Source organism: Heterocephalus glaber, unplaced genomic scaffold, assembly GCF_053883595.1.
Source record: "Heterocephalus glaber isolate CG9 unplaced genomic scaffold, H.glaber_assembly_v1.0 deba00001497, whole genome shotgun sequence".
NCBI classification, from domain to species: Eukaryota; Metazoa; Chordata; class Mammalia; order Rodentia; family Bathyergidae; genus Heterocephalus; species Heterocephalus glaber.
This window is the reverse complement of record NW_028258320.1, coordinates 27,850,840-27,876,775: the sequence shown is the minus strand read 5'-3', so window position 1 is coordinate 27,876,775 and position 25,936 is coordinate 27,850,840. Positions and strand designations below refer to the sequence as shown.

Sequence of the window (25,936 nt, the reverse complement as noted above, 5' to 3'; positions counted from 1 at the left end):
TCAAATCTTAAGATTTTCATGCTGAACAAATTACTTCTAATACTTCCTTTTGACCTTGAACTTAATTATAATGTTTACTAGTGTATTTGTTTATTGCTAACTTAAATAAGACAGTCTTTTTATACTTAAGGATTTTTTTTACACTCATTGGTTTTAGATAAATCTTCCGTTTTAGTGAGTATAGTTTTTGAATAACATTTTCAAACTGTGCTAAAATTGATACTTTTAAAATGCCTTTTCTTTTGGAATAATTCAGTATATCCAATATTTTTCTGGGGCTTAATTCCTTGATAATGCCTTTTTGCTTATTGTTAGTAGTGATTAATAAAAAAGAAAGTCTAATGACTAAAAAGCAGTGATTCTGTAATTTATTCTTTAATATCACTTGTGCTGCATAAGCTTTACTCCTTTAAATTTCAATGATAAAATGTACACTGAAAAAATTTGAACTGGAAATAATGATAAGTGTCACAAATACAATCTGTATACTTCTAGTGGAACTTGTATTTTGTACCATTTATTGTAGGAATGTTATAACCCATATAAATATTTCCAAGAACTAAGTTTCATATAGACCCACTATTGAACTTTTTCTTTGCTCTCCTCTTAACAGTTTGAATAATTTTTCCAAGTTTCTTTGCCTCTAGTATTAATACTTCCCAATTTTAATTTTCTGACCTATGAAGACCTCCTATTTTCATTATCATGTAATAACCTTTTAAAGAAAATCTTAAATGTATTTCTTGGTATACAAACATAATGCTACCTACCACAAATAATGTGTATGTTTATTTATTTCCATTGGCTGTAAAATGCAGATGTGCCATATTAAGAAATTTAAAATATGAAATCTAATGTTTTCCTATTATAGTGTTCTCTATTAATGCTTCAGAAGAATATGACAGAAAGAAAAAATGGCAATGAAATGTGATGCCAACTAAACTGTCTTGAATCATTTCTTAAATTATCTATAAATTTTTTGTGAGAGAAATCATATACTAAACTAGAAATTTAGACTTAGTATTTTTAGCTTCATCTATTTATAAACCATGTCGAAAGTAGTTAAATTATACTTTTGCTAACAATTAAATTTAAATAGAACTCTAGAAGGCTGAATTTGTGTCAATTACCTGTGAATTTACAAAGCTTTTTGTCCATTATTTGTATCAATGCTTTTTTATATGTCAACTCTTATGAATGTCAAAAACATTTTTAAGTAAAAATGACTGCTAAGAGAGCAAAGTGTGATGATGTAAGATAACAAAAGGAAAACCGATTTTAGTCAATAATTTTTATTAAATGAAAAATTTTTTTAAAGTTTTGCATGATATATATTAATGTGACTTATGGTATTGTATAATTTATTTTTGTGCTAGAATTTAATAGCTTTTAAAGTGACTTTTATTGTCTTGTATTATCATTAAGTTCTATGAATGACATATGTAAGGGATGAAAAATGTCTTTCTATCTTAGGTTCATGGCTTAGGCCCTATGACAAAAGACAAATTAACAAAAGTAAAACATGCAGATTTTATTTAATATAAGTTTTATGTTGCATAGGAATTTTAATAAGGAAATGAAGACCCTGAAAATGGGTAAACGTGTATTTTTTATGCTAGCTTTGATGAAGAGAAATCATTCATGGAGAAATATGATTGGAGAAAAAATGGATATGATAGAATGATAAACTCAGGGAACTTAGCAAGGCCTTTTCAGATTCTCTTCTGTATTCTTACATAGTCAGAGATAATGATGTTCTTTTCCTCTGGACATAGGGAGAACATCTCTCCATATGACCTGTTTCAGGGGGAAAGGTACGAAGAGGTCAGAGTTTGACCTTCTTACTTCTGCTTTTTCTATAATTATTTCAGCTTCAAATATTTTGGGAAGCATAGCCTGAACCCTATCATTCACTAACACTTTTTGTTGTATTACTCTACTTGGGAAATTAAATGCTTTAGTTGTTTTACAAATACAACACTTTCAAAAGTGTCTTTTGTAAATGCCATGGGTATATTGTAATGATCTTCAAGTGATGTGTTATGAAACCCAGAGGGTACAATAAACAATCCGTTTGGCCATGGAAAAAGGATTTATATTAATATTTATTTTGTCTTATCTTAAAAATAAAATCTATTAATATCTGTGCAGATTAATATTGATATATAAAATAATCCTGTATACCATATACACCTGAGATATCTTTGCATAGTTATGTATAGAATTGAAAAAGAGACTATTAGTGAGTGTATTATAAAAATCACAACTATTGATATACTTTCTCCAATGTTATATATGCAGTTTTATATGCTCTTTTCCAACTGTGACAGCCTTTAAAGCTAAGTATCTAAATACATTGAATTTAGAACTTACCATTGGAATTCCTGCATCACAAAATGCTGCACCAACATTATCATGTGTTCATATACTTTAGTGAAATATTTCTATTCTGACTTAAAAATAATTTTAAAATATTATGTGTTTTTATCATTTGAAGTCCTAATTTGCCCATAGTGTATAATGTTCATATTAGTAGGTAAAACATGTGTAATGACTATACCTGTTTTGAGTGTACTATCAACATTTTTATTATGAGTACACTCAGCATTTTCTTACATAGAAATAAAGGATGAAAAAAGTTTCAAGAAGTTTTTACTGTATTCATTCTATTTTTACACATCATGTATATACATGTAATATACATGTATATGTATATACACATAATAAATAAATTCACTTAACAAATTCAAAAATGGGAATCATGATTATATCACATAATTATATACTCAAGTTCAAAAAATTCTTAAATATTTTTAACATATTATATGAAACAATGTAGATAAATTACCTAAGCTTTAAAGGTAAACAATTTAAGAAACTCTCTAGTTATGTATGTTAGATCTCATCAAAGAGTTAAAACACCATAAATTGAGAAGCATCTTGCTGTCTGCTACTTCCTGTGATATGCTGTTTTCCAGAATGTATTTTTATCTTCTTCCTTACTTCCCCAAGCCCTGACCTTCAGGATTCTTCTGTATGTAAAGTTTTAAGATAAAATCCCTTGGATTCTTTTTCTTTGTTGATCTGATTTTTTCTTTTTTCTTTTTTACTTTGTAACTGAACACCTTTGGGAATCTATTTGATGATCTGCACTTCAGAAGTCTCCCTTTCCTCCAATCACATCTTATTCCTGCTTTTAAAAGAATTGTCTTGGTGATAGATTTTTAGTATTTGTCTTCCCTGTTAAAAAGCCTTACCTCAAATTCAATGTATTTGTAGACTTTCAAGAGTCTTACTCCAGTCTTCTCTGTTTTAGATTCATTTGGTTTTGGCATCTGTCACTCTATTGTTCATCAGCTTACCTTGGATGAATAGTCAGTTGTTCCCTTTTTTCCCCCTATAATCCATGTTTTTGTTCTAGAATTTCACTGTTTGAAATGAACTACTTTTCTATAAACAAATTGTTATGCCTGTCTGCTGGGCCTAGCATTATCTACTTTTACTTTACTTCCACAATTTATAATCATCTTCTATTCTGGTTATGTTATCATAAGTAAAAAAAAATCATAAAATAGTTTCTTGGGATATGCAAACACTAAGTTTAAAATGTTTCATTTTGCTAGTAGTTTGGACCTTAATAACACTGGACCTTAATAAGATAATATATTTGAAATTTGATGACTAACTGCTGCTATCGTACTTCCATGTTATCATTAGGATACACCTTGTAATTTGAGGGAACAAGTTCATAACCATTCTAAATATTCCAAGTGATTACAATACTAAATAAATTCATGTTTTATTATGAGTCTAGGTATGAGAATTTTTAACAAATCTCCTTATCAAGGCTTTAAATTTTCCCTGTCACTCAAATTAGAATTCACTTATTTAAAAAAAGGAGGAAGAAAATGATCATTGACTTCAAAGATACTGATTAGTGCAAATTTAATTGGGGTCCATTCTTATGTCACCTGGAGAAACAGAAGAACCAGGTTCTCCATTTAAGTTGATTTCTTTCTCTTTTGAGTGTATGTTTTTTTAAAAAAAACATTATATGTAACCTTTAAACATTATCTTTTAAAAAGTTTTTGTAATATGATATGTTTTGTATTTATATATATATATTTATTAGTACATTTTAGGTATAAAATGCATTGACATTTATCATTGGGTGTTTGTACCAGAACATGATGTGTCTTAGTTCTTATTTTTTCTCCCATTACCTGTTCACCCTTCACCCCCTCCACCCTTCCCTATTTACACAGACTTTGATTCCATTTTTTTTTACTTTCTCATAATTTTTCCTTTCCCTTCTTCCCTTTCCCCTTCCCCTCCTGCCATCCCCAAACTCTTGGACCTTTTCCTATTTCAAATTATCAGTTATTCATTTAAATCATTTTCATCCTTATTTACACTTTCAATTTCTCACACTAGAGAAACTATTCGATATTAACACGTGTGTCCTATTTATTTCACTTAAGAGTATGGCCTTAATATGCATCCAGTTAGTTATAAATGTTTCTAGTTTCTCATTCTTTATGGCTGAGTAGTACTCCATTTTATAAAAAACCCACATCTTCTTTATCCAGTTTCCAGTCAGTGGGCACTTGGGCTGTTTCCAAGCTTTAGCTATTACAAACTGTGACGCTATAAACATAGGTTCACATATGTTGCTGTGGTATGATTCTTTTAATTCTTTGGAGAAGATTCCCAGTAGGGGAATAGCTGGGTCAAATGGGACCTCTGTTCCTAGTTCTCGGAGGTATCTCCATACTGATTTCCACAGTGGTTGCACCAATCTTAAACATTGTCTTTTAATCTGACCTCTTTTTCTTATTAAGTATCACCAGCCTTGGTAAGGAATATTGTGCCCAGTATGCTTTTAGTCATATATTGATTTATGCATGTTTTCGTTTTCAATTTATTCAACAAATATTTGTTAGGGCAGATGCTCAGAGTTGTTCAAAGAACATCAAGTTGATAATTATTAAAGTTTAAAACTGCAATAAAATAAAATCATTCCAGTTTTTTCTGAACATTTTACTTGTATTATAATGATGTAACTAACAATGCTCTTTCACTCACTGTTTCACTCACATAACATTCTAGGTGGATGTGTTCCAGAAACGTAAGATTATCCATGTGTTGGGTATGTGACCTAAAGGGAAGTAGCTGATCTATCCATTTTCTGCAGAATTTTCTCTGATTTTTTTCACAACTTCATTTTCTTCTACCAATCACGAGATTTTTCAATTATTCATATTGTTAATACTCTCAATTTTGTTCCTTGAAGTCTTTAATGTAGTATTGAACAATACTATTGAATATTTCAAATAGGTAAAGATTTAGTAATATAATGAGTGCATCAAAAGTCCCTTTCTCAATGAATGTTAGACTGATACAACAATCTTTCACTTAAAGAATAGCTAATTTAACTTAAGAATATCACAAATAGATCCTACTATTTTAGTTTAAGTGTAAACTTAGCTGACTTATGAGATAGCATCTGAATAAACCAAAGTATTTTTTTTTTTTTGGTACTGGGGATCGAACTCAGGGCCTTGAGCTTGCAAGGCAGGCGGTGAAACCACCGAGCTAAATCCCCGGCCCAAACCAAAGTACATTTTAGATCAAGTAATTTTGTTTCTAATTTGTCTTCAAGAAAAGCTAACTCCTTTCTCAAAATGAAACACATATATCTGATTTCACATTTTCTTTCTCAGAGGAGTTTACTGTATTTTCATATAGGTAAAACCTAACTGTAGTTGAAATATGTTCACAAGTCCCTTATATTATTAATGATAGTCACTCCAGTTTAAGATTTAAGATGCAATGACACATAACCTATATACATTCCAAATGGTATAGTCATTTTCTAAATGCAGGATTTTAATCTGCTTATCAACTTGTACATAAAGAGAGTAAATTAATGAAAAAGTATAATTCACTTAATGATTGACCTCACTAGAAGCTATACTTTTGTTGTCTGTATTATTTTTAGTGATAGCTGGTTATCAGTTTTATATTCACATTGTCTGTCAGCTCATGATTATACATTTTATAATTAATTGGCTCCAAATGTGTATGGCTCCAAAGTTTGTCTTTTGATTAATAATTTGCCTAAGAATTTAGAATGTATGGTGAGGTTCTAAATGTATATGAAAAATAAGATATTTCTTTGGATAAATCTATTTGTTAAATAAAGAAAAACAGAAGAAACTAATTGTATGTTCTACAGTGCACATTTGTTGTGTCACCTCAAGCTTGCATAATTTTAGGAACCCTCTTTAGAGAAAGAATACATAGCATAAATTAAAAATTCTGTAATAGGCTATGGAAGGTGGACCATAAAAAAGAGAGAACCTGAATGTTAAGTTTTATTAATCTTATGATAACTCACCTATTAGTAGAATGTAGCAGTACATATTTTGTAGGCAAAATCCATTCTTTTGAGGGCTATGTAGAATCTATTCTTATCACATTAAGTTCCTTTAAAATTAGGTAATATTTACCACATGCAGAAAAATAGTATTTCTAGTATTTTGACTTTTTAATATTGCTTCATCATGTCCGGACTATTTCCTGGCTGTATTCATAAAAAATGAGAAAGTCCTATTTAAAATAAATAATTAAAAATAGGAAGTTGGAGAAATAGGAATAGAGCACTGTAGTGTTAATAGTTTAATATCTTGGAGAAAGAAGCCATTCTTTTTATGATTTGGTATTTATATTCTATAATATAGTATGTAAAAATGAACTACCCATTAATAGGTTTCTTACAATAAAAATGTCTTTAGTTGCCCAGGTTAGAATAAAGAAATTAATGTGAGAATCACTAAATACATAATTTCTATATGTAGAATTTTATGCAGCTAGTTTATGTCATAACCTAAATTGTCCTTTCCATAATTGCCTTTATAAGTCACAACATTACACTAATTAAATATGTTTATGGGTAAAGTTAATTTATTTTCATTTTGATATGGAGAGTGACTTAACTATTTGCAGGAAGAAGTTTTAGCCTTGATATTTACAGTTTATTATTTTAATACATGAAATTACCTTGATAAATAATCAATTACATGGGTTTTCTTATAGATTGATAATTTTTAATATGACTAAAGTACACTGGGTGGAAAAAGATCATTATTAGAGTGAAAAGAGACCTTTGGACCGACATCAATAATGGACCAGATATTTTTTCTCTAAGGTAGGTTTAGTTTCATGCAATAATTCTGCTTCAAATTGGTGTCTTCCTGAGTTTCCAGTTGACTACAAAGTGTTGATCAAAAATACAAGTCCTGTGGAAATCATATACAAATAATAAATGAGCAGGTTAAAAAATGAGACATAGGATGATGCAAATAACTTGTTTGTGTTCTATAACAGTGGAGAAAAGGAGCAGCACAGTAGTTCAGACTCTTGGGTTTGATGTAGGTTCCTCTTCTCTTCACACCACTTTTGTGTTGAGTTAATAATAACCAAGAAAATGAAAAGACACACTTCTTGCCACTTTCACTTTTCTCTGTCCCCTGGGTGTCCTTGTAGAGGATTTTATACTAAAAAGTGACAAAAAGGTATAGTCAGTTAAGTAAAGTTGATTGGTTTTCATCATTTAAATTTTTCCAAGTTAAGAACAGCAACAAAATATCACTAAAAAGAATGGAAGTAATTAAGGAGTCCCCGCAAATTAAGGAGGAGAAATTTGAATTAAAGAAAAGTTGAGTGACTTAGCTAAGGCATTTCAGTGAGAGAACCTGAATCATGTATTAAACTTCTCTAGTCCTACTCCACTATACCATTGATTATCCTACTACAAGGAAATACAAAAAAAAAATTGAGTTCCTGAATTCAAGTATATGTTTAATTTAATCTTGAGGTGATGGAAAATATTAACTAATAAATGTAAAAAGCTTAAGAAATTTGCACTTGAGAAAAAGTGTAGTAATCTTAACTTTTCTTAATTTTTGAATGACAAGTGAAGACTTTAAGTTTCCAGTATGGAAGAGTACTGGAGACCAGTTCCATTCTACAAAGAACGATGAAGGTTAAGTGATTTGGCCAATACAATACAAATAGTTCTGGAGCAACTATGGTAAAGCAGTTGTATGTAATACAGTGGTTAGGAATATATACTTGAATTCCATACTTCTTGGTTTGAATTCCATACTTCTTGGTTTGAATTCTTAACTTTTATATTACTTATTTGAAATGGAGCATGTCATATAACCTCTTTGTATCTCATTTCTTCATCTGTTAGAATAAGAATGATAGTAGTATGACTTAATTCATAAATTTTTGTAAGAATTAAAAACATATGTAAAGCACTCATAATATTGCCGCTCTGGCATAATTGCTTAATAAATGCTTGTATTATTAACAGGATTTGATCCAATGCTACATTTAATTTTTATCTATTGTGGTTAAATAGAAAACCTTTATACCTGAATTTTCCCAGATACTGGGAGAACCTAGGCTAGTGAGTGTTGTTGGTTTTTCAAATGATATTAAATTGTCTCTTTAGCTACAGATTTCTTTTTAGCTTTTGAAAAAGAACTATTCCTATTTTATTATGTATGTCATCATTTGTTAAAACCTTTCTTAATTTTACCGGTTGAATTAACACTTGTTGAATAGTGAGACAAATTAAAAACAAATTTACCTCATCTTTAAAACACATTTAACTAAATATTACATTTATTATATCATTGTCATTGCTGTTTTGTCTATTATAAGGAGAAGTGACAAAAATCACTGCATTTTCTTCATTTCTTAAAGCTCATATATATTTTGAATAATTTAACAGCATTGGGAGATACTGAATAAGTTTCACTTTTTCATTTGCTGCTTATTTACAAGTTTGGTTCAATTGTTAGGGGCATTGATCACATCTGATTAAAATTGATTAGACAGTTTAATTTGCAGTTTAACATCAGCTATGACTGAGAGAGATAAGCTTATAAATGAAAATGTGAAGCATTCATCTTGATTTACATCTTATATCAGTGAAGCCAGCAATTTGTGTTTTTTCTATGACCTGGAGAATCTAGTGCCAAAACTGAAGCACCAACAAACCAAGAAAACTTGTGGTTCTTGTTTTTTCCTCATTCCCTTTCCTTCCCTTTCACCGACAGTTGAATTTCTAGACCCTCCATTTGTAACTCCTGACTCCTAAGTAATGAGGAGCTGTGAGAAATTGCTCAGGAGGCTGCATGAGCCCTGTATTTGGTTCAGTAAATGTTGTTTGATCATTGGTGAAGAATAAAATTGTACCTCATAAAACTTCATTGAAGAATAAATTGAAATTTCCTTAATAAAGAAGTAGTGCTATTCAAGTGTTAAAACAACTCCAAGTACTGGGTATCCCTGAAATGTTACGAGAAACCTCTGCAGTAGGCTCCAGTCTCCTACCCAGTGTACAACACAGGCCTGAGAAGGAAAAAAACTGAAGGACAGAACCAGGAGAGACAGAAAGTGGGGTGCCAGGATGACCAATGCCAGTGCAACTGACAAAGGCGCTGGCCAGTCCAAGCCACTGATTTTTATTGGTAATCAGTTGGGGTAAAGGAGAACTATGTGCAAGGATGGGAAGTCATGCAGTTCTATGGAAATTAATGTAAGCAAGGCTCATAAAGGACAAGACAAAGCATTCTTAAATTAGGAACGGAATAGACAAAATACATGGTTGTAATTAGAACCTTCTAGTAATTAGAACCTTTTAGTTGTGGAAATGGAATTTGGTTGCAAGTTACTCTGACATTGGCGTGTAAGCATCATCTGGACTCACATCTATAAACAAGCCAGTTACGGGATTAACTCTTTACAACCTGCAATACTTACCGCCTGCTTTGAGCATAATCCATATTGCAGTCTCCCGCACCCAAGAACAATAATCATATTATAATTGGTGATTCTGTGATCCAAAATTGGGATGAAGTGCCTTTTGGATACTATGATTACTGAGAAAATAGGCTTTTCAAAAGTCTTTATTAGTGATTTGGATGTTAAATTACCATGGAAATGTACAGATAATTAAGAGGTGCTATAATATAAATGTGAGGGAACTAACTCAGAAAGAGGGCTTAAGGGTTAGGTGCATGGAAAAGGGGCAATTAAAAAGTGATGTATTGTATAAAATAAAAATTAGAAGTCTGTGGCTAGGCATGGTGATGCACGCCTGTAAGCTCATCACTCAGGAGGCTGAGGCAAGAGGATCACTGTGAGCTTGAGCCCAGCCTAAGCAACATAGTTCAAGCCCAGCCTGAACTAATAGCAAGACCTTGCTTCAAAAAAAAAAAGTCTGTGGAACAAAAGAATACAGTATGCTAAGCACCATGGCAAGCTCTAAAATTAAATGAGTCCTTAAAGGCAGATTTTAGATGCAATCTGCAACATAATTTGATTAAAAGAAAATAAAATGTGAGAAATCATATGAGACACATGAGATTAAATTTAGAGATTGCTTATTCTCAAATGTAAAGTCAGAATTTGGAAATTATAGTCTCTTGTGGATTACTCAAAAATAATATATATAGACTCTAGTGAATTTCAGCAAATTGGGGAGATTTCAAAAGAAAACAATCATTAAAGATTACTGAAAGCACTGGCATTCTGGAGTGAATTAGAAAAGTTGTGCATTAATTTTAGACCAAAGGAAAGAGTGAGTTAAAAATTGCCTTTTATATCAACATAATGTTGTATCAGCTAACATTTATTGTGTGCCATATGGCAGATATGTTTTATATGTTTGCATTACCTCATTTTATACTCTTTGACCCTATGAAGAATGGTATGGTTAGAGTATTGTAATACTTACTCAAGGTCAGACTACTCTATGTGACATAATTAGAATTCAAATCCCTGTCTGACTAGTAGGTATATTCTTAGTCACTTCATAATTAATAGTTGTGTACGTATATATATGTGGGATAGAGCTGCCAACACAAAACTAATTTAGGTGTTAGCATAATGTGGGTATTTAATTTGTGTAAATAATCAAAGGTATAAAAACAAGTAAAGTTTATTTTACAAAAAATTGAAACTGAAAGTTTTGCTTTGCCCATTTGTTGCCTTAACGCTGAGAACTAACTACTCTTGAGTTCCATTACACTGTTCCTTAACTTTGTCCTGTTGCACATTTCCCTTCCTAAGTCAGCCCTACAATTTATGCTTGTCTCTTCTTGAATAACATCTATTCTTTGTTCCCTTTTGAGTGCTGCTTAAGTACGTAAGACTATTTCTGCCTCTCTTGTGTCAAGTAGCATAATTTTTACCTTTCATAATGCCCTAGTCTGCATTTATTTTCTGTCTGTTTCAGCACCTAAAATATTTATCCTCAGATCCCAGTTGCTTTTAATTTGGAAAATTGGATATCTAAAATTGCAATGGTCCTAAATCTTTATTCACACACATTTACACATTCAATTAGATGGGAAACCACTGAATACAATAATATAAACCATTGAATACAACAATATAAAGAATTTCAATTTGTTTATTTTATAAAGGATGCACTGATATTAAGCAGTTGATTTGAGATTAACTGAACTGATTGAATTTATTTGATATATTATAGACTGATGATGCTTGACAGTTTAGACACATTTATTTGCCAATAGCACCTTACTTAAATTTGTAGGGTTCAAAAACTTTTCCAGATCTTAGCCAATGCCCCTGTATGAGTGCTAGGGTACAAAATCAGCAAAGGTATAAATTAACATACATTTTTATTAGAAATCCATTCCATTTAATTCTAGACTTTACAAATTAATGAATTAACTGTAATATTACTGTGTGAAATTATATAGTTTGAGTAAAATAAACCATTAAGGTGCCATGAATATTAATGACTGTGATACATTTTAGGCTTTACACAAAAAATCTTGTGAAACATCCAAATTATCGATTTAGTTGATCTTTACCACTAGCATCCTTTCCCATACTGTTCTGATCACCAGTATTCAAAATAGAAACTCAATACAAGAGTAAACTGGAAGAGCAAATGACATAATGAAAAAGTCCGTGGGTTTGGAGGAAAAAGACATAGATTTACATTTGTTTCCTATGATCACCTGTTCTTTAACTAGTCACACCTGTTAGTCTCCTTGAATCTTAGTTTATTTATAAAGAAGGACAATTGAACATATCAAAACAGTTTTTAAATATCAACCCTTAAGTCTAGTGTCAAGCTGTAGAGAAGTTTTCATCAATGGTGGTACGTGCCTATAATCCCAGTACTCCAAAGGCTGAGGCAGAAGGATCATGAGTTTGAGGCCAGCATAGACTTACTTAAAAAATATATGTGGATAAAGAAAATGTGGTATCTATATAAAATGGAATATTGCTTGGCTGTAAAGAATGACAAATTTGAGACATTGGTAGGAAAATGGATGAACCTGGAAAATATAATGTTGAGTGAAATAAATCACAAGTTTAAATACTGCATGGTGTCTCTCATTTGAACAAAGGTAAGTACAAAAAGAATAATAAAGGATGGATAGAAGGGAGCAAGGGGATGGATCTCTTGTAATGGGGAAGGAGTCCAAGGGAACAAGGGTGAGGGGCAAAGAGGAAAGGAAGGGGAAATAAGTAGGATAAAGATAGGCCATGCAAAGGAACCTAATAACCCCAATTAATGTAAACATTATATGTCATATTATGAACTAAGATTAATAATATCAACAAGAATAAGATTGGGATGGGGAATTAGAAGAGGAAGGATGGAGGGAGGAGGGAAGGGGATTTTATAAAGAAACAAGTTGTGGTATGTACACGTACCCACTCCCCAAGATGATTGTAAACCACATGTACTGCAAACATGTACTAATAAAATTAAGTTTAAGAAAGAAAAAAATAAAATACAAAAAGGAAGATTAATAAAAACTTACTGTTAATAAAATTGAATTTTAAAAATCTCCAAGTCAGATGGTACTTCTGAGAAAATATCAAGCATCAAACTAACCCCTCTACAAGATACTGGCCAAAATGAATAAAGAAAAATTAAAATAGGGAAATATTTCTTAACAATGAAAATTATGTTTTCTTCAGCACTGAGAAACCTCTGTTACGTAATTTATCTATGGAATACTATTGTAAAATACTTTTATGGATTTTAAAATACTGTAGTAAAGTTGCTTATAATGGAAAGGAGAGTACTTGTAATGGAAATTATTAAAGTATACTTATTTTAAAATATATGCATATAAGTTGGGCATAGTGGTTACATGCTTGTAATCCTAGCATGCTGAGAGGCTGAGGCAGGAGGATCACAAGTTTGAGTCTGTTCTGGGCAAATATGTGATTTAATGAGACTCTGTCTCAAAATAAAAAAGGCCAAGACTATAGCTTTATCTTATCTGTTCTTTGCTGGAGATTTTTTTTTAATCACTAGAATTTTAGGAAGGAAAAGAGATGTGATATGAAAATATTGCTCTTGGCTGCTGATATTAAAGGAGATGAACCTACGACCTGTAATTTCTTAGAAAGTTGGCTCAAGACTTATTAATAAAACTATCTTTATCACTTTAAATGCCTTCTTTATTTAAACTGAGTTATTTAAACCCTCGTAACTACTATAAGATTTTAGCAATATTGTAGCACTCAGGAAGGTATGGTAAAAGAAAAATTACTCATTATTTTCATGGCAAACTGTTAGGTGTATGGAGCACTGGTGTAAGGAATATACTCAAATCCTACAGATATTTAGTAAATAGAAATATACACTTATGCTTTTTGCCAGAGTCCATCTAGTTTATTAAGTGAGGCCTTTAATCTGTATCCAAGATAAAACTGCTTTTCTGAATTAATCAAATTGGGGCAGTAATCTTTATAAATTACTTTTTTCTTTGATTTATCTTTCATAATGATAGATATTTCAAATATCTCAGATTTTTAAGGGATTTAGTTATGGATTTTAATAGTTACATAATTTATCTCAGTAAAAAGCTAGTAAAAAATTGTGTGGTTGTATGTGTATATTATATATTCAGACAGTTAAATACACATGCATACATGTGTAAAATGAAATAAAAATATTATGTTGAATGATTTCTATTCTGTAATATGGCCCTAACATAAAGAAATAAGGAATATGAGGAATAATGTTTGCTTAGTATAATGTTGGTACTTTTAAAGAGATATGATGGGAAAAAAATTAAAAAATGCAAATTTGAGTAATCTCTTTCCTATGGAATGGATAATTTATAGAATATGTAGACAATATCTTGCTGATATATAAAAATTTACAATACCATAATACTTGGTTTTTTTTATTCTTAGGTTCTTTTATTGGTACATTTTAGGTATACAATACATTTACATTTGTCATTGGGTGCTTGTACCTGTAAATGATGTATCTTGATTCTTATTTTTTCCCCATTACCTGTGTGCCCTTCAGCCCCTCCACCCTTCCCTATTTACAAAGACTTTTTTTGCATTTTTTTTCTTTTCTCATAATTTTTCCTTTCCCTTCTTTCCTTTCCCCTTCCTCTCCCATCACCCCCTACCCTTTTGGACATTTCTTCCTATTTCAAATTATCAGTTATTCATTTTAATCATTTTAACCTTTATTTACACTTGTTTTTAAATGCATAGGTTAAGGTAGGTGATATTAAATGTAGATGTAAAGTGATCTTACCATCTTTTTGTACACTTAAAATGTTTTGGTGAGTCTAGATACAATCCTTTAGTTTAAATGTGTACTTCTTAGACAAAATATGTGGACACTTTTAGGTATTTAAAAAATGCTTTCTTGCCCAGCCCAGAGGAAAGGGCTTTTGGGCCACCATCCATCCCACCTCTCCAGCCCAGAGATAGGGGCTTCTGAGCCACCATCCCAGTGCTCCGGGTCCAGAGGAAGGGGCTTCCTGGCCACCATCCCTACCGCCACTCCCAGCTGGCCCCTGTCCCAACTCTCCCAGCTCAGAGGAGGTGAGCCATGTAGGTGCAAACAGCACCCCCCTGCCCCCCCCAGTCAAAATGAGAAAACACATAAATAAGTCTCAAAACCAGACTTCCAGATCACCTACAGCAACCCCAAAGGGAAATGAGATGGAACACTCTGATACTCAACCACCTGGACCCACTGAACTGGTAACAAAAGAAGATCTGGAAAAAATGAAATCAGAAATAATTTCTCAGATAACAGCAGAGATTGCGCTCCTCATGCAAGACATGATTAATAAATCTAGAGAGGAGCTGGGGAACACGATGGAATTCCAACACAGGAAACAAATGGAATCCATACAACAGATGCAAATAGATTTCCAGGAGATGAAAAGCTCCATTGAAAGTCTACACAGCAGAATGAGCCAATGTGAGGACAGAATTTCAGATATAGAAGATAAGATTGCAATTAGTGACTAGGAAAAGAAAAATTGCTTCAAAATTATAAGGGAACATGAGAAATCAATGCAGCAGCTGCTAGACGATGCAAAGAAGAATAACATAAGACTAATTGGAATCAATGAAGAAACAGGAGAGAGTGCAGATGACATAAAAAAAAACTCTTCAAAGAAGTAAAGGCAGAAAACTTCTCAAGCAGGGGAAAAGAACTTGATATACAGATAAGTGAGGCATATAGGACTCCAGCTAGCCTTGATCAAAAAAAATTTACACATAGGCATATAATTGTTAAGATTCCAGAAACTCAACAGAAGAACTAAGTTCTATAAGCAGTTAAAGAAAAGAAACAAATCACATACAAAGGAAAGCCCATCAGAATCACAGCAGACTTCTCAACACAAACAATCAAAGCAAGAAGAGCTTGGAGTGACATATTCCAAGCCCTAAAAGAAAACAACCTCCAACCCAGATTGATGTACCCTGCAAAACTATCTTTCAGAATTGACGAAGAAATAAGATACTTTCATGACAAAGAGCACCTTAGGAACTTTGTGAATAACAAACCAGCACTCCAAAAAATTTTGCACAATATCCTAGGAACCGACATTGAGGATCACAACCCCAGGAAGCAAAGCAGAATGAACCCATATGGCATGACAAGAAATTAAATGTAAAGGGGGAGAACCAAAAAATAAAAAGTCATGGCAATGACAGGTCAATACATTTCAGTTATAACCATCAACGTTAATGGTCTCAATTCACCAATCAAAAGAAATAGACTGACAGAATGGGTCAAGAAGCAAAATCCAACAATATGCTGCATACAAGAAACACACTTCATTCAAAAGGAAACTCATAGACTGAAAGTTCAAGGGTAGAAAACAATACTCTATGCTACGGGAACCCAAAAAAAAGCAGGAGTAGCTATCCTTTTTGCAGATCAAGTAGATTTCAAATCAACACTGATTAAGAGAGACGAAGAAGGACACTATGTCCTTGTAAAGGGAATAATCCAACAGGAAGAGATGACAATCATAAATATCTATGCACCAAACACTAGTGCGCCCAACTATATAAAACAAATACTAACGGACATGAAAAGTCACATATGCACTAATACAATTATAGTGGGGGATCTCAACACCCCCACTGTCACAAATAGATCAACTAGACTAAAAATAAGTAATGAAATACTAGAACTCAATCGAACTCTTGAACAAATGAACTTAACATGTTTACAGAGTCTTCCACCCCACAAAATCAGAATACACATTCTTCACAGCTGCACATGGGTCATTCTCCAAAATAGACCACATACTCACACATAGAACATGTTTAAGTAAGTGCAAAGGAATTCAAGTTATCCCCTGTATATTTTCAGACCATAGTGCAATGAAATTGGAGATCCATAGCAAAAGAAACTCAAAAATTTCATAAACACGTGGAAATTGAACAACACACTTCTGAGTAACCAGTGGGTCACAGAGGAAATTAAAGAAGAAATCAGACATTTCCTTCAATTAAATGACAATGCCAATACAACATATTGGAATCTATGGGACACAGTGAAAGCAGTCTTACGAGGGAAATACATAGCAGTGAGTATGCATATTAGGAAAACAGAACGAGCCCAATTAAACAACCTGATGCTGAACCTCAAGCTTCTAGAAAAACAAGAGCAGGACAAACCCACAGCTCATACAAGGGAGGAAATTATAAAGATCAGAGGAGAAATCAATGCAATGAAGACTATGAGAACAATACAAAAAATCAATGAATCCAAGAGTTGGTTCTTTGAAAGAATCAGCAAAATTGACAAACCCTTAGCAAATCTTATCAGAAAAAGGAAAGAAAAGGCCCAAATCCATGCAATTAGGAATGAAAAGGATGAAATTGCAACACATCCAGCAGAAATCCAGAGGATCATCAATACCTATTTCCAGAACCTATATGCCAATAAGATGGAAAACACAGAAGAAATGGACAGATTCCTAGATACATATGAATTACCAAAGTTGAACGAAGATGACCTAAAAATTCTAAACAACCCAATATCAACCAAAGAAATTCAAAATGTAATTAAAAACTTATCAACTAAGAAAAGCCGGGGCCATAATGGCTTCACTGCTGAATTCTACAATACGTTTAGAGAGGAACTGCCACCACTACTGTTTAAAGTCTTCAATGAAATTGAAAGTGAAGCAGTACTCCCAAATTGTTTTCTGGAAGCAAGCATCACCTTGATCCGCAAAGCAGAGAAAGACCCAACCAAAAAGGAGAACTATAGGCCAATCTCACTAATGAACATAGATGCAAAAATCCTTAATAAGATACTGGCAAACAGAATGCAGAAGATCATCAAGAAGATCATACACCACCCTGATCAAGTGAGATTAATCCCAGAGACGCAGGGATGATTCAACATATGCAAATCAATCAATGTAATACACTATATCAATAGAGCCAAGGACAAAAACCATATGATTATCTCCATAGACGCAGAAAAAGCATTTGATAAAATCCAACACACATTTATGATAAAAAAACTAACAAAAAATTGGAACAGATAGTCTCTACCTCAATCTGATAAAAGCCATCTATGAAAAACCAACAGTCAATATCATACTAAATGGTCAAAAACTGAAATCCTTCACAGTAAAATCAGGAACAAGACAAGGATGTCCACTATCACCACTCTTGTTCAATGTAGTTTTGGAAACATTAGCCACGGCAATTAGACACGAGAAAGAAAAGGAATAAAGACAGGAAATGAGGAAGTCAAATTGTCATTGTTTGCAGATGACATGATACTCTATATAGAAGACCCCAAGGACTCCACCAAAAGTCTTCTAGACTTAATAACCAAATTCAGTCAAGTAGCTGGATACAATGTCAATACACAAAAATCAATAGCTTTCATCTACACGAACAACAAACTCACTGAGAGAGAAATAGGGCAAATACTTCCTTTCACAATAGCATCCAAAAAACTGAAATACCTAGGAATCAACCTAATGAAAGAAATCAAAGACCTCTTCTCTGAAAACTATAGCACCCTGAAAAGAGAGATTGAAGATAATATCAGAAAATGGACAGACATCCCCTGCTCCTGGGTAGGAAGGATTAATATAGTGAAAATGGCCATACTTCCAAAACGGCTATATAGATTCAATGCAATTCCAGTTGAGATCCCAGCAGCATACTTCATCAACCTTGAGAAAACAATCGAAACATTCATTTGGAACAAGAAGAGACCCAGAATAGCAAAAGCAATTCTAGGTAACAGAGACAAGGCAAGAGGTATCACAATCCCCAACCTGTAACTATACTACAAAGCTTCTGTGATAAAAACAGCATGGTAACAGCAAAGAAACAGACCTGAGGACCAGTGGAACAGATTAGAAGATGCAGAAACAATGCCAGACACACTCAGCCATCTCATCTTCCATAAAGGAGCCAAACACCCTCACTGGAGGAAAGATAGCCTCTTCAACAAATGGTGCTAGAAAAATTGGGCTTCAACTTGCCAAAGATTAAAACTAGACCTATATCTCTCACCATACACTAAACTAAAATCGAAATGGATTAAATATCTAAATATTAAAATAGAAACGCTGAACCAGTTGGTACAGAGGTTAGGTAGAACTCTTGAAGACATTGGAGTAGGAAAAGATTTTATGAGCAAAACCTCAGTTGCCCGTGAACTAGCACAAACAATCAACAAGTGGGATCTCTTCTTATTAAAAAGCTTCTGCACAACAAGAGAAACCACCAGCAGTGTGAAGAGACAATCCACAATGTGGGAAAAAATCTTCACCTGCTCTTCCTCAGACAAAGGTCTACTATCTCGGATCTATAAAGACCTTAAAAAGATCAGACCTCCCAAATTTAAAGACCCAGTCAGAAAATGGGAATCTGAAAGGAACAGACATTTCTCAGACAAAGAAGTAGAAATAGCAAATAAATACATGAAAAAATGTTCAACATCACTGGTCATTCGAGAGATGCAAATGAAAACAATGCTGAGATTCCACTTCACTCCAGAAAGAATGGCTGCTATCATGAAATCAACCAATAACAAATGTTGGCAGGGCTGTGGGGAAAGAGGAACCCTGCTCCACTGCTGGTGGGAGTGTAGACTGGTGCAAGCACTGTGGAAATCAGTATGGAGATACCTCAAAGAACTAGGACTGGAAGTCCCATTTGACCCCACTATTCCACTGCTGGGGATCTTCCCCAAAGAATTCAAAGAATCATACCATAGTGATATATGTGCGCCCATGTTCATAGCAGCACAGTTTGTGATAGCTAAAACTTGGAAACAGCCCAATGCCCCTCAACTGGAGACTGGATCAAGAAAATGTCATTTTTTAATAAAATGGAGTACTAGTCAGCCATAAAAAATGAGAAATTAGAGACATTTATAGCTAAGTGGTTGCACATTGAGGTGATACTATTAAGTGAAATAAATAGGACACACATGTATAAATTCCAAATAGTTTCTCTAGTGTGAGAAACTGAAAGTGTAAATAAGGACTAAAATATATAATAGATAATGTGAAATAGGAAGAAAAGGGGCAAAGGAGAAGGAAGTGGGAGGGGTAGGGGAAAGGAAAGAAGGGAATGGAATTAATATGAGAAAATGGAATAATAGGAACAAAATCTTTGTAAATAGGAATGGAGGTGTTGAAGGGAGGGCTGGGCAAGGGTGAAAAATAAGAACCAAGAGATATTATGTAAAGTTGCAAATTTCCAATGATGAATGTTATTATATTGTATACTTAAAATGTACCAATGATAAATAAATAAATAAATAAAAATAAAAAATTCTTTCTTGATTTGTTTGAAAGGCACAAATGAACTACCTGTTACTCTGAGGGTGTATTTTGATTAAATTGTATTTTAAGCTTTTTACCTATTGAACTCCTGTAAATGAAACATTACATTTTTTTCTCATAAAAATAATTTGTCACCTGTAATCATAGCGCTCTGCAAAGTTGAGGCAGGAGGATAATAACTTAAGCCCACCTGGGCAACTGACCCACTGGCCTGGAGAGACCGTGTCTCAAAATAAAAAATAAAAAAGAGGCTGGGGATGTAACCACGAAATGCGTAAGAATAAGAAAATCTATGAAGAAAGATGATAGAGTAGTGATTGCCTAGAGGAAGGGGTTTGTGAGGTGTGTGTGTGTGTGTGTGTGTGTGTGTGTGTGTGTGTGGTGAGGTAGATGATGGCCAGAGTATGTAAGGTTTCTTTGAGGACTAAAAGATATATTTTATAATTGATTGTGGGGCTGGTTCCATAATTCTGAATCTATTAAAATCCACTAAATTATATATTTTAGAAGAGTGAATTGTATGATGTATTAACTATATTTCAAAACTTTAAAAAATAAGTTCATTCTTTTGTAAGGCAATTTTAGTCCAGTGAGAGGAGAGCCATATATAAAATAGTATTAGTATAATTTAGCAGTGTTTTTATCTTGCATTTAAATAACTGCTGTTGTTAGAAACTGCTTGTGAAATGTTTTCAAAAGCAAGTCTCATGTTTTGGATAGACATAAGTGTGTGAATCCATTTATTTGTTCTACATTCAGTATTACTAATCAGCAATGTAGCTACAGATGTTAGAATCATTTAGCATGTAAAGTAGGCAAGTCCTGCTAGAATTACCCTTAAGATGAAGTCTTACAGTTGGAAGTATACTTGATTGACAGAACTAGGATATTACCGGCTGGTTATTGAATATTGGTGTCACATGGATCACTGTTCCATTAGTTTCTATAGTCAGAATCATTGTTCTCCCATCACTTACTGCAAAATCTTTTTCTGTTAAAAACCAATTCATAGAATGTGAAGAGAAAGGAAGTTATGTGTAAACTCATAAGACATTTAAATTTTCTATCTTCTCTACTCAAGTAAGAAAGTTGCATGGAGGTAATCCAGCGGTTTCATGAAGAACTGGGACTATGACATGTAGCTTGAAAATGAAAATTGTTAGTATAACAAAATTTTATATTACTCTTAATGGGAAAATATGCTTTGAGGAAAGATTTCCATTTTTAATTAAGATAACAATTTTTCTCAAATTTTAACAAGTAGATAATAAAGATAGTAAATAAAGTATTATATTTTATGAAATATATGTCTATTATTTGTTACTGAAAGTTGAATAAGATAATAGTGGAAGTTTAAATGGCAGAATGTATCTTTGATAGTGTTCATATATTGAAGTTGGTTTTTATGGAGCTGAATCAAATGCAAAATAGGTGTATTTTCTATGTGATCCTAAACAACAATCTTAATTTTTTTCACTCAGTTGTGAAATTATATGGACAGAACTCTGATGCAGATGAGATACAAAAATTTGTACCATTATAGCCCAGAAAGCTTTTCATTAATATTACTGATGTTTTAAAGGTAGCTTCAATCAGAATAACACATTGAAATATGAGATTTTCAAAATAAACAAAACTACAAATGTTTGAGTATTATTGCCTTTCTATTTCCCAGTTTCATTGAAAAGATTCCACTGAGAGTTTTTTCCCTTGCCTTGATTTTTTTTTCCATTAATTTTACTGGTACATTTTAGGTATACAATATGCTGACATTCATTATTAGGAATTTGTACCTTTACATGATCTATCTTGGTTATTTTTTTCCCCATTCCCCTGCCCTCCCTTCAACCCCTCCACCCCTCCCTATTTACAAAGACTTTGTTTCCATTTTTTCCTTTTCTCATATTTATTCCTTTCCCTGCCCCTCCCACTTCCCTTTCCCCTTTAGACCTTTTCTTCTATATTTCACAATATCTATTACACATTTTGATCCTTATTTACACTTTTAGTTTCTCACACCAGGGAAACTATTCAGTATGGCCTCAATGTACATCCATTTAGCTATAAATGTCTCTAGCTTCTCGTTCTTTATGGCTGAGTAGTACTCCATTTTATTAAAAAAAAAAAAAAACCCGCATCTTCATTATCCAGTCTCCAGTTGAGCAATCAGTTGGGCTGTTTCCAAGTTTTAGCTGTTACAAACTACCGCTATAAACATGGGTGCATATATATTGCTGTGATATGATTCTTTTAATTCTTTTGGGAAGATACCCAGCAGGGGAATAGTTGGGCCAAATGGAACCTCTAATCATAGTTTTTTGAGGTATCTCCACACTGATTTCCAAAGTGGTTGCACCAGTCTGCACTCCCACCAAAAGTAGAGAAGGGTTCCTTTTTCCCCAGAGCCCCACCAGCATTTGTTATTGGTTGATTTGTTGATTTTACAGAAACACCAAACCAGCTGGAAGAGAGGTTAGGTAGAACTCTTGAAGACATTGGTGTAGGAAAAGATTGCACAAACAAAACCTCAGTAGCACAGTAACTAGCACAAAGAATCAACAAGTGGGATCTCATCTTATTGAAAAGCTTCTGCACAACAAGAGAAACCACCAATGGCATGAAGAGTCAACCCACAATGTGGGAAAAAATTTTTACCAGGTGTTCCTCAAAAGTCTGCTATCTAGAATATATAAAGAACTTTAAAAACTCAGATCCCCCAAATTTAAAGACCCAATCCAAAAATGGGCACCTGAAATGAACAGACATTTCTCAGACAAAGTAGAAATAGCAAATAACTATGAAAAAATGTTCCTTGCCTTGATTTTTAATGATTTAAGCCAGAAACAATTTGAGGATTCTCTAAGACCTGATGAGGAGGGTTATTTTTGGAATTTTGTAGAGAGGGAATTTAGAGAAACTGGAGTGTGAGAGAAGTTCATGGAAAAAGAAAGAAAAATTTAAACCATTGTTCAAGAATTAAAAGTGAAGAATTTATTTTGAAATTAGCTTCACCTGACATCAGGTATGTTTGACTATAATACTGTTTCAGATAAGACAGCATGGCTTAAAATTTTAATAATTTGGAGATTGTCAAACTTTTTATATTAGTGATTGATGTATAATTGTGGAGGAGGGAGAACAGTCTTACCTAGAAATGGAAGGTGTTGCCATAAGGTGACATTGTTGTTCCTTTTAATTTTTATTAAGATTCACTCTTTTATTCCATTAGGAAACAAGTTATGTAGCTTATATGTGACCTACCTTTTTTATCATGTGATTATCAATTTTGTTTTTTCTCTTTCAGGGCATTGAATAGTATATTGACTTGAGAAAAAGAAATGTAGGCAAAAGTGGAGTAAAATTTAGTTCCAGTATGTCTTTCCTATATATGAAACAAACTTGGCAAATATTTATTTTATCTTGTTGTCCTATCAGTTATCAAATCCTGCTTTATACTATTAGGGAAAGCAACAGCATTTTCTTTAAGTGGAAGTGTAGTTTAACTAAGTCTTTACAGTAACCAGATGTCAAATTCTGCTTCAGTTCAGCATGGCAGTCATCTTTCTCCTTTTAGCCTTCTCTGTTGTTTCAGCACTCAAAATTAAATTTGTCAAGATACCATGGGGAAAAGATGGTAACTCATAAGTGAATAGTCTTCAATATTATTTGTAGATAGAGTATAACTATTACATGCTGTCTCTATATATAATATTTGCAAAAGAGAAGAAATAATTTTTACAGTCTGTCATTGCTACCTCATATACTTTTAAAGAAATATTTCCTTTATTGGACTGTACCCCTTCATTATCAATATTTTATAAAGTCATCTATTTTAAAACCACTTAATTAAGAGCAGAATTGATGTTCAGTTAAAAAAGATGATCTCGGAGCTGTTCACAGAGAAACTTGCCATGTGAGACTAGTCTTTCTCACTTTAGAAAGATGAATCATCAGTATTTTTACTTTTACTATCTAAAGCAGAAATTGAGAAAGCAAATTGAAAATATGGATAAGGTAAAAATTAAGTCATCTCTGGTTTTTATTGATAATATGACCTTGTAAGCATCTTTTACTGTCATTAACACACATTATTTCATGAACAAATTAAATCCTAGATTTTGTAGTTAGATAGTTGAGTTCAGAAATGCACATACTATAAGATTTTACAGCCTGGAACAATTCTCTTATTGAAAATTAACTTTCTGTGCATTGCTTTTTGGCAGGTAACAAATCACAAGACAGTGGCATAGCAGAGATGGAAGAACTTCCTGTACCACATAACATCAAAATAAGCAATATCACATGTGACTCATTTAAGATTTCATGGGAAATGGATTCAAAGTCAAAGGACCGTATTACACACTATTTCATTGACCTCAACAAGAAAGAGAACAAGAACTCTAATAAATTTAAACACAAGGTAAAATCTAACAAATACTTATCTTTGCTTGCATCTTAAGAAGTGTCTAAGTATGAAGAGATTTAAAAAGAAAGAATAATGTTCTATTAATGATTTATATGACTATTTAACACTGGGAAGAATTAAAACGTGATTTGAAAACGCCATCCCTCTTATAAATTTTAGAAGAAAATAAATGCCACACTTATTGTTATAAGTATTAAAAATGTAAAATTATGAGTCATACAAATACAAAATTCAGCATGTTAAATTAGATTTTACTTATTTTGTGGGGAAACTGATGAGGTATTACAAAGAAAGTTCAAGATTTGACCTCCTTTCTTTACTTCCCACTTAAAATACTGTATCATTGGAAATTGTAGTATGGAAGTGTATTCAGCTGCACTAGTAATTATTTTATTGTTTAGAAATACCTAAACTTTTCTATGACACATAGACTCTATGCTTGAATAAAAGTGAAGAAAATACTATATATATATATTTATATAAAAGAGATTAATTTATTTTAAAAGTGTTCTTGCATACAAAAATTCTTAATAATGAGCTTGCTGGTAAATTATAAATTACACAAATAAGTATTTTAATACTAAATCCATTGAATTTTATCTCTTTCATATCTATTTACTTGAAATTTGTCAGTTAGTATTAGAATGTTACACTTTGAGAAGCATATAATTTGCAGAGAAAACCAATATGCTAGAAATTAAGAAAATTAGGATCCAAGTACATTTATGCCAATGGGCTTGGCTGTATGACCTTGGGTATATCTCTTGAACAAGTTAGGCCTTAGTTTTTGGATATGGAGAATAAAAGATTTTTAAAAATTGTTAATTATTCTTAAAGAGAAAAGTTCTATTATCATTTAGGAATTTAATTCTTGTCTATCTCTTATAATTGATTAAAGTTATAGTTTCATATTTCACCCTTCCTCTTTCCCTTTTTTTGCCTGCCTCCTCTTTTCTTTCCTATGCTCCCTTTTTTCTTCCTTAGGATGTTCCTACAAAACTGGTAGCAAAAGCTGTTCCCTTGCCTATGACTGTCCGTGGACACTGGTTTTTGAGCCCAAGAACTGAATATACAGTTGCAGTTCAGACTGCCTCAAAACAAGTTGATGGTGATTATGTTGTATCTGAATGGAGTGAAATTATAGAATTCTGCACAGCAGGTAAGAGAACTAGGTACAAATACAGTAAAAACAACAACAACAACAAAAAAAAACCTTAGTTAATTGTTCATGGAAAGCTAATTACTGAAAAAATATTTTTTGTAATTAAAAGGTGAATGAATATAGCCATTGGTCATTTTTGCTTTATCAGCATTATGTAATAGAATAAAA

At 32.6% G+C, this 25,936-nt stretch overlaps 2 protein-coding genes across 2 annotated transcripts in view; both read left to right on the top strand.

The window, feature by feature from the left end:
* LOC147825617 (uncharacterized) overlaps positions 1-21,340 on the top strand; it is a 32,274-nt gene extending 10,934 nt beyond the window's left edge. The window contains exons 3-4 of the transcript XR_015440338.1: positions 7,099-7,210; positions 21,262-21,340. The gene's annotated coding sequence lies outside the window, so the exon portion shown is untranslated. The remainder of the gene's footprint in view (positions 1-7,098; positions 7,211-21,261) is intronic.
* Phyhipl (phytanoyl-CoA 2-hydroxylase interacting protein like) overlaps positions 1-25,936 on the top strand; it is a 46,652-nt gene that overhangs the window by 9,582 nt on the left and 11,134 nt on the right. Inside the window, exons 2-3 of the mRNA XM_087184820.1 lie at positions 24,404-24,600; positions 25,591-25,765. Of these exons, the coding sequence (XP_087040946.1) occupies positions 24,404-24,600; positions 25,591-25,765 (372 nt within the window). The remainder of the gene's footprint in view (positions 1-24,403; positions 24,601-25,590; positions 25,766-25,936) is intronic.